At 59.3% G+C, this 13,387-nt stretch overlaps 1 protein-coding gene across 1 annotated transcript in view; it reads right to left on the reverse strand.

The window, feature by feature from the left end:
* Nucleotides 1-13,387, reverse strand: part of LRP1 (LDL receptor related protein 1) — a 58,404-nt gene that overhangs the window by 38,258 nt on the left and 6,759 nt on the right. Inside the window, 5 exon segments of the mRNA XM_048928586.1 lie at nucleotides 2,731-2,994; nucleotides 3,120-3,248; nucleotides 3,934-4,053; nucleotides 5,619-5,756; nucleotides 10,095-10,217. Coding sequence (XP_048784543.1) covers nucleotides 2,731-2,994; nucleotides 3,120-3,248; nucleotides 3,934-4,053; nucleotides 5,619-5,756; nucleotides 10,095-10,217 — 774 coding nt within the window.

A 13,387-nucleotide genomic window follows, 5' to 3' on the forward strand; every position in this document is an offset into this window, starting at 1 on the left:
TAACGTGGGAATTAATTTCGCCCATTGATCTCCAGCAATGCGGAAGCAGCGCTGTGCCTCTGCTGGGGGGCATGGAAAAGGGGGGGGAGGGGAAGGAGCTGCAGCCTGACCCCCGAATTGCACCAAATCCACAGCACCGAACTGCAGCTGCAGCCCCCAGCAATTGCATTGCATCGGCCATTCCTGCAGCACTGCACTGCACTGCACTGAGCAAAGCAGAGCACGCAGAGCGCTCAGCATCGCAGCAGAACAGAGACACAAAGAAAGCAATCCGTGCGTGGAGCGGCGCCCATCCCTCCTTCTTGCCAAGCGCGTCCACAGCGGAGCCTCTTTCTTGGCTGCAGGGAGGAAGAAAAACAGCCCTGCATGCAAAGCGGGGCAGGAAAGCATTAATTCCTCCCTGAATCCATTCACCCTGCAGCTCTGCTGCTTATTGGTTGGGTCAGGAGAGCGGTGGGGCTGAGATGGACTCAATGGAAACCTCCTGGCCATGCGTGTTGGAGGGAGGCAGCTGGGAAGGGATTTCAATAACGGGCTGGTTGCTGTTGTTTAAGGCTTATGATGCAGCCAGGATGGAAAGTTCTGATATTTCAAACCCCTTCCTGGGGGTTTGGTTTATGAAAGGCAAAGAAAACATGAAACCTCGAGATGAGAATTGATAAATCAAGAGATTTGCAGCCCTTCGCCAGCAACAGCGGCGCTCCAGAGCGCGCAATGGAATGCATTGCAGCACGAGACAATGCACTGCCCTGCAATGCAATGGCTGCAGTGTGTGGGGCAGCTAACCCTGAACCCATGGCTGTGGCCATGTAAAGCACTGGCACCCAAGGAGAGCGGAGAGGGGTCTGTGTGGGACCCCCAGTGCTGTCATGGGGCCCATAAGCAGATTGGGTTTTGTCTTCATCTCCTTGAAAGCCCCCTGGAAGACCAAACTCCAAAGGAGTTGAGGGCGTCGCATCAGGAAATACATGGAGAGGTTGGAATCTGGTGGAGCAAAGCCCCGGCACAGGGCAGGGGTGGGGGTCAGCCCCCACAGAGGCTTCTGCAGCCCCTGGAACGGATCTGCTCCATGGTGCTGGGCTCCGTGCACAGCAGCACACGCTGCTTTCTGTCCTTGAATGCATTTGGTGCCTGCCAGGATTTCCCCCTGATTAGAAACAGGGCTGGAATTCTCACACAGAGCAGGGGAGGGATTGAGAAAGAGAGGAAGGGAGGAAAGAACAAGTTCCCCTTTCTGCAGCTCGGCGTGGGCAGGAAGGACGGGGCTGCGGCTCCTGCGTGCTCACAACCCCATGGAGGGGGCAGCACTGGACAGGGAAGGAGGAACCGATCTCCAAAGCGATGCTGTTCTGCTGCTGGTGGGGTTTTACCCTTCCTTCCCTAAGAGCAATAGGTGGGATGCTCCTGGGGGCAGGGAATGGGCAAGGAGACAAACTATAAAACGAGCATGTGCAGCAGCATTGGGGAGCAGAACAGCTGCACTGCTGCACTGAGGGCTCAGCAGCACAGGAGATGGGAAAGCAACGCTGCAGCATCCAGCAGCCCTGGCCAAGCCTGGTTAACAGCATCCAGCACAGCTCCCACGGCACAAGTGACACCAATCATCTCCTTGCAGGGACACGGAGGGGACACAACGGGTCCTATGGCACCGGGCTGCGGTGTCCCAGCCCCACACTGACGGCTGGGGCTGCTCGCTCCCAGCCCTGCGGTGCCCTGTGGGATGCGGATGGAGCCCTTCAGCACCAGGGAAGTCTGGCTCCTGCTGTGAGCTGATCAACACCACAAAGCAGCAGCTGCTAATTGGGTTCACAGGTCTTAGTGTCCCTGGGGGGAGGGGGGGGAGAGTGACATTATCTCTTCATCAGCACGTCCCCAAACCAACCCCAGGCTTTGGGATCAGGGCAATGAATATCTGAGGCTGAAAACCAGAGCCTAAAATGCCAGAGCCAAAGTGCTCAGCAGCACAGAGCTGAGGTGGAGGAGAGACCCCGTGGCCACGGGTCAGCCCTGGATGGGCATCATGCATGCAGGACATGGAAGCACCGGCGCTGAGCTCCACCGGAAGCAGCAGCACAGCACCCTGAGCTCTGCCCCTCTGCTGCACTGAACGGAGAAACCCAACGTGGCCAGAGGGAACCTCGCAGGAGGGAAGGAGAACGCGAAGTCAGACCTCACAGCAGTGTGGTGGGGATGGGAGGCAAAGCTCAGCCCCTCCCGCCTGATTTCAGGCTGTGAGAGCGATGGCCTCTCCCTGTAAACACACACAGCTCCATCCAGCACACGAACTGGGAGCCCAAGGGGGTGGCAGCGCTCTGCCGTGACCCCGTGGGTCCCTCCGCTGCACCTCCCAGCCAACAGCTGACATCCCAGCAGGGAGCAGGCTGCGAGCAGCAAGCCCCAACAGGAGGCTGTGCTGCAAAGCCCTCCTCACGCCAAGCAGAGCCACCATCGCCCTCTGACTCACAGCCTGACGGAGCAGATTTGGGGTTGGGATTCTCGTAAGCACTGCTCAGGGTGGGGACTGAGGCAAGAGGAACATGGGGCCAAAAGGAAAAGGGGAAATGAGAAGAGTCCCAGGTGCCGGCCATTCCTCTCGGTGTGTTTGCACAGAGAAACCGCTGGACTCACCAGCAGCAGCCAGAGGGAAGGAAGGGGGAAAAGCCAAAGCCAGACGGGCAGGGAGGAGGAAAACTGCGCAGGAAGAGCCGCACAGCCCAGGGAGCAACTCACGGTGCAGGCTGAGGGAGATGTTGATGGAGCGCTCCTCCACGAAGCCCTTCAGGTTGGGGATCTTGGCACACTTGAGGATGGTTTGGGACGCGCTGTCGCCCACGTGCACCCAGCACACCGTGTCCTCGATGTAGTTGAAGTCCATGGCCGTGGTCTGCTTGGCACTGGTGGGGGTGATGTTGGGCACCGGGGCTCCGCTCAGGTACGTGGCCAGGATGTTCTGGGAGTTGGCAATGAGCAGCACGGGGGGGCGATCCACGGGCTCTGGGGAAGGAGGGCAGAGAAACGGGGCTGTGACAGCAACACACGGCAGTAAGGGCAGCTGAAAGCAGTTAAAGGACCAGAGCCACAGCCCCACCAGGAGCCCGCTGCTTTCCCCAGGCTCTCACCATTCTTGGCTTTGCAGGATCTGTTGTCGGGCTGCAGGAGGTATCCTTCGACGCAGCTGCATGTGTAGGAGCCCTCGGTGTTGGTGCAGGTCTGGCTGCAGGTGCCATACACAGTGCACTCATCAAAGTCTGCAAAACAAAGAGAAAGGGGGTTTGGAGCAGCAAACGTCCTCCCGTGACAGCCGCGTGAGGGGAGGACACGATGTGCAAGGAAGCCCAGCAACACACAGAAAGCAAAGGGAGCTCCAGCACGGCTCCTGGTGAGCCTCACCTCGCAGCCCTGTGCTGTACCAGTGGGCAGAGGGGAAGCAGAAGGAGAACTCTGCTTCACCATGGACAATTTGAGGCCTCACTGCCCCCTGCCCTCCTCACTGCTCTGCAAAGCTGCACCTCAATTCCCAGCCCGGATCGCTTTCCTGTGCAGCTCCCGCCCCCCTGGTTGGCATGCTGCTTTCTTCTGCGACATGAAAGGGCTGCTGCACCACAGAGCCCTCACCCAGCGCTGCGTGCAGAGCCGATATCGTCCCTTTCCCACCTCTGCTCAGATAAATGAGGGACAGAGCCACTGCAACCTCTCACCTCGGGACTTGTTCCCAGGATCTGACGGCCGCTTTGACTCTGCCCTGCTATCCAACGCCCTTCCCAGCGCACTCACACCCCTGTGTGCTCACATCAGCATCCTTCCTCCTGCTCAGCTCAGCTCTACACCCACCCAACAGCCCCACGGCCAAAGGGAGACCACCGCCCCCCCAGGGGGGCCCAGAGGTGCTGAGCTCCATGAGAGCCCCTTCGGGGCCCCCAAACCCACACCCACCTTTGCAGCTCCTCCTGTCCTCAGCCAGCTGGAAGGAGTTGTTGCAGTAGCAGGCAGGGCCGCTCAGCGTGGGCACACAGTGGTGCTGGCAGCCCAACGCCGTGCAGTTGGCCAATTGCTCTGCAAAGAGAGGCAGAGAGGTCAGACAGACAGAGCGGAGCTCAGTCGGTTCTGCCCCATGGGACCCTTCCCCTCATGGAACGGCTCAGTCCTAGGTTCGTATCTCCTTGCTGAAGCACCACAGCATCCAAGAAAATAGCAAGAAGCCCTAAGAATGCACAGCCTTAAGTGGGGAGGGGAGACAATGGCAGGAGCACAAAGGCTCCAATTGCACCACCTCCATCTCCTGGGGGTTTCTGCAGGGGCACAGAAGCCCCCGAGGTGCAGATGGGGCCATGCAGCTCCTCTGGGTGCTCTGCAAGACAAAGCTGAGCCATCAGAGGAAGCTCCTCTTGGCAGCAAAAGAGCTCAGGGCAAGAGAGGCGAGGTGCAGAGGGCAGCAAGCAATCAGCCAGCAGGCAGGGTGGGATGGGCAGTGGGAGCTGGGGGTGCTTGTTAGAGTCTGATGAGCCCCACACTGTGCTCCCACACGTAGGGCTGAGCCTGGTTGGCTGCTGGGAGCATTGGGAGCTGCATTGCACTGCACTGCACTGCACCGCACTGCAGCAGCGTGCATTGCTCACTCTGCACTGCTCCGTTCAGAACCGGCAGCTCTCAGACGACCCACCTCCAGGCTGGACGAGCAGCACCGCCCCAAACATGGAGAAGGGCTGGGGCAGGTGTGGGGCTCAGCACCCATCGGGACCCCAGCAGCACCCAGCAGCTGCCCTGGCCCGGTGCCATCAGCACCTTGTCACGCGTTGCCCGGCCGTGAAAAATGAGCTCTCATTTAACCGGTGAGACCTATTAGCTAAATATTAATTGTCAGCAGGGCAGGGCTGCACAAAGAGCCCCGCACTCCTCCTGCCGGCACTTCCCATGCACAGCCCAGCCCAGGGCTGCAGAAGGGAGGGGAGCAAAGCAGCGTGTCCCAGCATGGATGGGACTGGGCTAAACAGGATGGAAACGGCCCCAAAAGAGCCCCCACCCGGGGCTGGAAGCACTGAGCTTGCCTACAGCACACAGCCCGCCCTGGGGTCAGCCCAGGACACGCACAGCTGATGTGTGCACCGGGCAGCGATGCGTGCTGAGATTTGGGGAGAGTTTCCCAACAGGATTAGCAAGCAGGGAGCAGCCCTGGGGGGGGGGGGGGGGGGGAAACAAAGCTCCTGGAAATATGGAAAAAAATACATCAGCATCTCTTATCTGAACCAGATTCCCAACTCTCCAAGCTGTTAAACCCAGGAGACAATGCAGCTATTTAATGGCCTGCAGGCTCAGGAATGATGGGCATTTACTTGCAAGCGGCTCTGGATAATCTCTGAGTGCACAGATTGCCAGCTCAGCTGCCCCCGGCCGCCTGCTGCTGGGACAGGGGCATGAGCACCTCCACCAGGGCAAATCATGGCCACAAAGCAGCAGGGGAGCTGCCTGGGTCCAACCCCAAACCATCCGCAGCTCAGGGACCTCACGATTCACCCCGGGAAGAGAGCAGGGGGTATTTTGTGATGCTGTCCCCCCCTACCCACAAATCTTGTTCTGCACAGGACAAGCAAGAAAATGCCAACCCGAATCCCAACACCTACCCCTGCAGTGAGGCCCCTCATCCGAGCCGTCGAAGCAGTCGTGGAGCCCGTTGCACAGTTTGCTCATGTGGATGCACAGCTCGGTGCCCAGACAGTTGTGCTCGTTGGGTTGGCACCGCGACACTTTGCTCTGAGGGCCTGCAAGGACAGCCAAAGGCACAGCAGTCATTCCCCAAATCAGGGTGCAGCCAGCTGCCCCCCTCCATCACCTCCCACGGCACCCAGCCCAGCACCAAGCACAGGGATGGATGGGCACAGCTCAACCCACAGCAGCGCACAGCAGCTATGGGGCACTGGGAAGCCCTGAGCACCCCTGATCCCTGCTGTGAGCCCTGGGGTCCCACGCCTCCCCGGGCGCACAGATGCATGGAACCCAGGTGCCCAAAGCACATCCACAGGTGCCAACAAACCCTTTTGCTCCTCTTGTGCAGGCAGGCAGCTGGCAGGGGGCTGTTAAGCACCAGGGTTACGTGATACCAGGAGCCATAATCTCCATTATTAACACACAAACTTACAAAAGAAGCACAGCTTAATTTTAAGCTTCTCTGAAAAGCAGCACGGCATTAAGGCAAACAACAAAACACCCTGGAAACCAAATAATGTCCCCAAACCCATTAAAAGCCCTCCCGGCACCTCAGCTCCGACCAACAGAGCAGAAGCCCCAGGGTGCAGAGCGCAGCAGGAGCTCTGGGTGCAGCAATCCCAGCCTCCCTGCCCCCAAATCTCTCAGGTTTTAGGGCTGAATAAGGAACTCTCCAACAGCTCTTGCTGGAGTCACTGCTGTACCTCTACTGAGGCAAGAGCAGCATGCAAGAAAATGATAAAATCCCAAAAAAAATCTCCCAACGGGAGACAGCAGTGTGAGCAGCTCCCATGGGGGCACACACCAGATGGGCACCAGCAGCACGGCAATGCCCAGCTCCCATCGCAGACCTGCAGGCTCCATGCCTTGGGGTTCGGGCACTGTAGGACTTATCCTAGACCTGCCAGGCTCCCTTGGGATCCACACTGAGTGCCCTCTGCCCGCAGCTCTGTTTCCTGGAAGCTGCTGCATTACACTGGCTGTGCTTTCGGCCCCAACCCTTGGGCTGACAGCAGGCATTGCTCAAGCGAGGGCTGAAAGCTCCCTGCAGGACAGACAGCTGTGATGGGGACACTGCCAAGCCCAGGACAGCCCATCTTGCACCCCTCCGGGCACGGGGACCGCACTCCTCCTGCCCTCATATCTCCATTATGTGACTCCTTCCTATGGAACAGTGCAGGGACTCAGCCTCCCCTCCCTGCACTGCACAGCAACGCCTGCTGCCCTCAGCTGCGCCGCCATGGAAGTCCATGAAGCCCAGGCTCAGCACACAGACGGGAGCACTGGGAAGAGCCAGGCTGGGAGCAGGGGGACACAGACAGCTCCGGTGTGTATCCCCTGTGCACAGGACCCCCCCCCGATTCCCCTCCCAAATGGGAGCCTCCACCCCACCCAGCGATGAAACGGCAAATTGTTTCTGGATGAGCAGCCACAGAGGGTTGGGTTGTTCTCCTCTGCCCTTCCCAACTGAGCCCCGCTCTGCAGAGCTGGCAAATGCAGCAGGAAACCTGCAGTGAGGGGCCCCAAAGCCCAGCAGTGTAGTGGGGAATCCCTGCAAGCTCCCACCCAGAGCACACGAAAAGATCCCAGTGTGCCAAGGTGAAAAACTCCAACCCACCGCCGTCTGGTTCATGCAACGTGAGCAACGTTGGGAGAGCGCAGCAGCGTGCCCTTCCTTGCCCAGGAGGTGCCCAAAGGATGGGAGTCCAAAGATCCCATTGCTGTGAGCACAGGATGCTCTCCCAACACATGTAGGCACGCTTCCAGTCCGCAGACTCACGCAGCACGGGGAAATCAACCATAGAGTCATAGGTTGGAAAAGACCTTCCAGATCATCGGGTCCAACCATGTGGGCTGGACTGCAGAGCTGGGGATGAGAACCTGAGCACTGGGCTCTGCTGCAGCCCTGGGGCCAAACACTGCTCCCTGCTCTGCCTTCCAGCCCCCAAAGTGCTGCTCTGTCCCTTCTTCAAAGGGGGTCGAGCCACACTGCCATCAAGCAATAGCAAATTAAGGGTTAATTAAGCACCATCAGTAAGCAGGCCAAAAGAAGGAAGGCATCGAAACAAAGTGCACAGTCCATCAGTCAGAACTGATCTGCCATGCCCATCAGTCCCTGCACAGAGCCTGGATCAAACTGCTTATCGCAAACAGGGCAGGATTAATCTACAAGCCACTCTGTTTGCTTTCGACTGTGTTGGTTTGCTAATAAATGAGGCCATTTATCACATGTGACAAGCTTGTGGTACACCCCAAGGAGCCGAATTAGGCCGGAATTTTAACCTCACTTGGGAAAAAAAAAGGGGGGGGGGGAAAGAAGAAAAGCAATTCTTTCTTCCACAAATACGGGCTGTAATTGATTTGGCAGCAGCCCAAAGAGACATGAAGTGGGGAAAGCTGCAAAAGGAACAGATGGGAGCGTGACCCGGAACAGGCAGCCCTGCCCACGGCCCGCATTGGGCGCCAGCACCAGCACTGCACCACCGGGGTCCCTCTCTGCACAAGCCGTGTGCTGCAGCTCCTCCTCAAAGGCAACGCTGGGCAGGATTGCTTGGCTTCAAGCACGGCCCTGCTGGATGCAAACGCCCCCTGGCTCCGAAGGCTGTTGGCTGCGATGGGCAGCAGGAGGGGTGCTGCCATCCAGCAGTGCACGAGCAGAGCCCACCGGGCTGCCCTGCGACCCCCATCTGAGCCTCGGGCACGGGGCCAGCGGGGGGAACAGCCATCAGGCAGCCACAGCAAATCCATTTCCCAGTGCTCCTTTGGTGCGCGGTGGGGTGGAGGCTCTTGTCCAAGTTTTGCTCCTCGGGAAAGCGTGGTGGAATGCGAAAGCGATGGGGTAAGAATCAGTGCATGCCTCTCGTGCGGACACGAGTGCATCCACAGAGCTTAAAAGGGAACTCTCCCCGCGCTCAGCGAGCACGTGAGCAACGCCAGCCAACGCTTAAAAGGATTCCCTGGAGAGGAAAGCCTTCTGCATAACAGACAGCACTTCCAGAGCCTCTGACATGAGCGCACTGCTGCAATGTAAATAGCCGTGCCTGGCTGCCAGAGCAGCACCCGCAGCCAGGGCTGGGAATGATAATAAAAAAATCCTAATAATTAAATAGCAGGAATAAAAATCGTTCTCTCCCCACCAGAAAGATAAGGGGCATGAGAGCCTTCTGAATGCCCAGGTGCCAAAGCGGCGTGAGAAAACTCGCCTGGCAAACCAGCAGCCGTCTGCCAGCGCCGACAGGCCGGGCTGTTTGCACGAGCCTGGGCAGGAGCGGGCAGAGCCGAGCATCCCTGCGCCCAAGGGAGAGGCGCCCAGGGGCGATGCCCATCCGGCTCCGCCAGCTCATGCCAGGCCAAGAGCAGGATGCGAGGGCTGGGGTCCCTCTGCCCTTGGCACATGGGGTCTCCTCCCGCAGCGGGTGCGGATGTGAAGATTGTGTCTCTGCATCTCGCCTCCCGGCCCAGCGCAGCGGCTGCTGCTCTCCCTGCCCAGGCTCTGCAGCCCCACCAGCGCCGCTCAGGCAGCGAAGAATAAGGAAAGCGAGGTGGAAAAAAACATCCGGGGCGTCCATCTACCTGCCCGGATGGATAAAGAGGGCGCTGTGAAACGGGCACAGGCACAGCTAGCAGGATGTGTCCATCGGGACGGACTTCTTCCAGCGCTGGGAAAGGCCTCCAAGCCGTCCCGCAGTAATTTTCCAGGGCTGCTGATTGAGAGGAGCCAGACAGCCCATCCCAACCCCCCATCCCTCCCACAGAGGGGACGGTTGCATCATTTTTGCTTTCAGAAATAAATAACTCCAGCGCCGCACCGCAGCCTGCTTGGGAGGAAAGCCGCGTGCCAGGAGCAGCGGGCGGACGGGGAGGACGGGGAGGACGGGGCCGCGGCGCTGGGTGTCAACAGCAGCGCCTGGCAGCTGGGGGCCGCTCTCCCGGCACAGAAACACGGGGACGCGCTCTGCAGGAGCCCCGCCTGGCCCTGGCCCACCAGCACGGCTCCTGCTCACGGCAAGCCTCGGCCACCCCGACGCGGCTCCCGGCCCCGTCCGACCCGGCGCGGCTCCTGCTCGCAGCCTGCCCTCCCCCGTTCCCCCACGGCCGCTCCCCTGCGTGGCAGAGGGTCCCGGCCCCACTCAGCAGCCCCCTGCCCTGCCCGGGGCGGCTCCTGCCCCCCCTCACCGCACGCTGACTGCGAGACCCCCTGGCCCAGCGCCCCCAGCATCTGGGTGGAAGCAGATCCGAGCAGCGCCGTCAGGGCGTGGCGGCAGACAGACAGACAGACAGACGGACGGATGGAGCTGCCCCGCGTGGCGTCCAGCGGTGCGACAAGGGGACCTCGAGCAACGAGCAAAGGGAGCAGGACGGAAAGGGTGATGAGGAAGGAACGTCATACATACATATATCGGGCGATTCGTCCGAGCCATCGGGACAATCCTTTTCCCCGTCACATCGCCAGCCCTTAGATATGCACGTAATCTGATCTTTGCATGCAAACTGTTTGGGGCTACAAGTCTTCGGTGCTGGATGAGAAAAGAAATAACCATAATAAAGAAGATCAGTTTCTTCCCAAACACGTTTCCCAATAATAATAAATAATAAAAAAAAAGTAGTTTAAATTAAGGACTAGATTGCTTTCCTTCCTAATGGCTGAGCGAAGGTTGCAGGCTGGCATCAGATCCATCAGCCCTGCCCCTGAGGAAGGGAGAAAACGTAAACTGAAGCATTAATTACACCACGAGAAAGCAGGAGCTGAGATCCATGATGCGCTAACAGATTTTAAAGATCATTTAACTCGGATGAATTCGCTCCTGGGAGCCCAAGGCGCTGCGCTTTCTATGCTAGATGGGAAAAAAAAGGAAGGGAAAAAATAGATAAAAATGAGAAACGCCAAATGAGAACGAATTAAAAAGCCGTGGTTTTAAATCACGCAGACAGCAGCACAACCTGGCTGTGGGATGCTGGTGGGATGGAGACGGGGGCTGCAGCCCCCCGCGCTGCCCCCCACCACCGCACTGCTGTCAGCAGGAGGGGTAGAGTTGAGCCCACCCCCCTTCCCCCGGCGACGCACAGCTTTTCGGCCAGCAGACGCTGCAGGAAAGTTATTTCTTGGTTGATGCACAGCTGGCAGAGAGCAAAAATGCACGTGTTTGCACCAATGCAACGCATGGCACGAGCAGAGCTCAGAGATCAGTGCAGCGCAGGGCAGGCAGCAGAGCTCAGCTGAGCGCTGCGACCAGGAGGGTCCATCCTCCATCACAGCCCCCTCCCATGCACTGCAGCCCCCGCGGCTCTGTGCCCATCCTAGGTCAGAGACCCAACGCTGAGCGCTCAGGGAGGACATCTGGAGAGCCCACCCAAAGCCCCCCACACCCAGCTGGGGCATTTCTCAAGTGGAAGGCATCGTTCCTGAGCAGGCACCCGGCATCGCCCCCACCTTCTGCTGGGCTCCAGGACGCACCCCACTGTGCTCACAGGGGTCTCTGTGTCCCGGCCCCCAATCCGGCAGGAGCTCCCCCTCCTCCATGAGTTTACAAACACTGGGTTTGCTACCACAACCACAGCAAAGAGACGGCGCCGCCTCAGATTTCCTGCTCTCCCTCCCCCCCGCCAAGGCTTCCAGCAGCCCCACACTGAGACTCAGCCAGCCATGGGAATAAGTCAGCTGTCAGGACCCCAAATAGCCCAGATGGGAGCAAGTTGTCTGCCAGGACCTCATGCACATACACGCACACCCCGGCCAGCCCCCAGCCCCCAGCCCCACTCAGCTCCAGTCTCGCCAGCAGAGCAGCAGGGCAGCCCAGAGCCCCCACCCCAACTCCAAGCCCTGCAGGTCTGCGTTTGCACAGGACGAGAGCTGAGCCAGATGGGACCTCTGTCCTTGTTTTGCACCAGAAGAGCTCACCGACACCCGGCCCTGGCACAGCTGCTTTATTTTGCACCAAACAACAGCAGCACGGAGATTCACCCCGTGCGCCTCGATCCTGCAGCCCCACTGAGGGCAGAGCAGAGCAGAGCACCAAAACATGCCAAGCACGTGCCAGGGTTTCCATCGGGAATTCCATCCCAGAGACGTGCGCCAGCCTCACGCCGTGTGCCATCACCAGCGCTGCCCGCCGTCCCCACGGAGAGGCACCTGGATGGAGCAGGATGGACGCACGGCTGCCCAGCGCCAGGTGGGAATCCGGGGAGGTGTGCATCAATGCTGCGTTCACACAGAGCCAAGTTTGGCCCCGGGAGCCGCAGCAGCAGAAGTGGGAGCTGAGCTGAGGGGCTCGGAGCACGGAGGGGAATAAAGGGGCCTTCATGTGGCACACAATGGGCAGCTCAGAGCAGAGCCCGGCGCAGCTGCGAGAGCCGTCCATGGCAAACATTGCCCTCTTTAGCAGTCGGAGGAGCGAGCCCTGCTGAAAAATAAGGCAGAAGAAGAGGAAAACGGTGCTCCAAACAACACGCGGTTATTCCGGAGCAAGAAGGGCACCTCCTTCCCTGGGAAGGGGGGGATGTGAGACCCCCAGCAGCTCCTGCACGTGGGGATGGGCAAAGCCGGAGGGCTTCCAAAGCACTTTGAATGCTCCGAACATCACCACCTCAATTTGCTTTTTGCATAAAGGAGGGCACCAGCACTCCACTTTAAATGGGCTTTGTCCGAGGGCGGTGAGCAGAAGCTCCTCCAGGAGACCCCAAATTCCCTGTGATGGGCAGAGTAAAACCCCGATATTGGACAGCAAAGCCCCAAAAGCCTTGGGACCATCGCAGCACTCGGCACAGCACTCTCTCCTTCCTCAGGAGGAGCCTGCGGCCACTGCTCCGTAAAGGAAACAGGGCTGGCAATAAATACGGGCTGGAATGAGCATGATTTGCAAAACAGATGTTCCAAACCAAGGGGGGGGGGGGGGAGAGGGAGAAAAATAAATCCACTCTGCATTCCTGGTAGGTCTTCGTCCCCCGGCACTCTGCTCTCTCCCACATTCATAGGGCAGCACGGGGCTCACCACGTCCCCCCCCTCCCCCCTCTGCACCCCGACCCCCGGGGCTCCATTGGCCGCAGCACAGCTCCGTCCCACGGCCACTTTTGGGTGTGAGCACCTCGTCCCACACACCGGACACCGCAGCGCGATCCCTTTTGCCTTCACTTTCCCTCTGCCTCCCCCCCATCCATCCACTCTTTGTTCTCAGATTTCAGAGCCATTCGTCCACTCTTTGCCTTCCCAGCACCCTTCCCGTCGCTCTGCCCGCAGCCGTGGAGGCACCGAGGCGCACGCTGCAGCAATGCCCCGATCCGGAGCTCCGGGCAGAGCTGCAGGGCACAGAGGAAGCACCGAAGGGAGACGGCAGAGCCCAGCGGGGCTGCGCCGCCCCCAGCTCACAGCCCTGAGGCCAAAGCCGGCCGTCCGCAGGCTCTGCAGAACCAGACCGAGTAACAGAGACGTTTAAAACAACACAACCCGGATCCCGCAGCCGTATTTTGTCAAGGAGGGGGGGGGGGGGTGGCGGCTGGGATTGAGGCTAATTTGTTTGGCTTGCATTTAAGCACAAGATCTCCAAACAGTTCAAATGCATTTTTGCAATTCTTCCATCTGGCCCCTTTGCACGGGAAGATTCAAACCAGACCGCAGCGCTCTCTGCACGGCCATAACGGAGCTCTGTTCGCTCCGTCCCACTCCGAGCCACAAATATTTGGGCTGTGAAA

This window comes from Lagopus muta, chromosome 28, assembly GCF_023343835.1.
Source record: "Lagopus muta isolate bLagMut1 chromosome 28, bLagMut1 primary, whole genome shotgun sequence".
Classification (NCBI taxonomy): Eukaryota; Metazoa; Chordata; class Aves; order Galliformes; family Phasianidae; genus Lagopus; species Lagopus muta.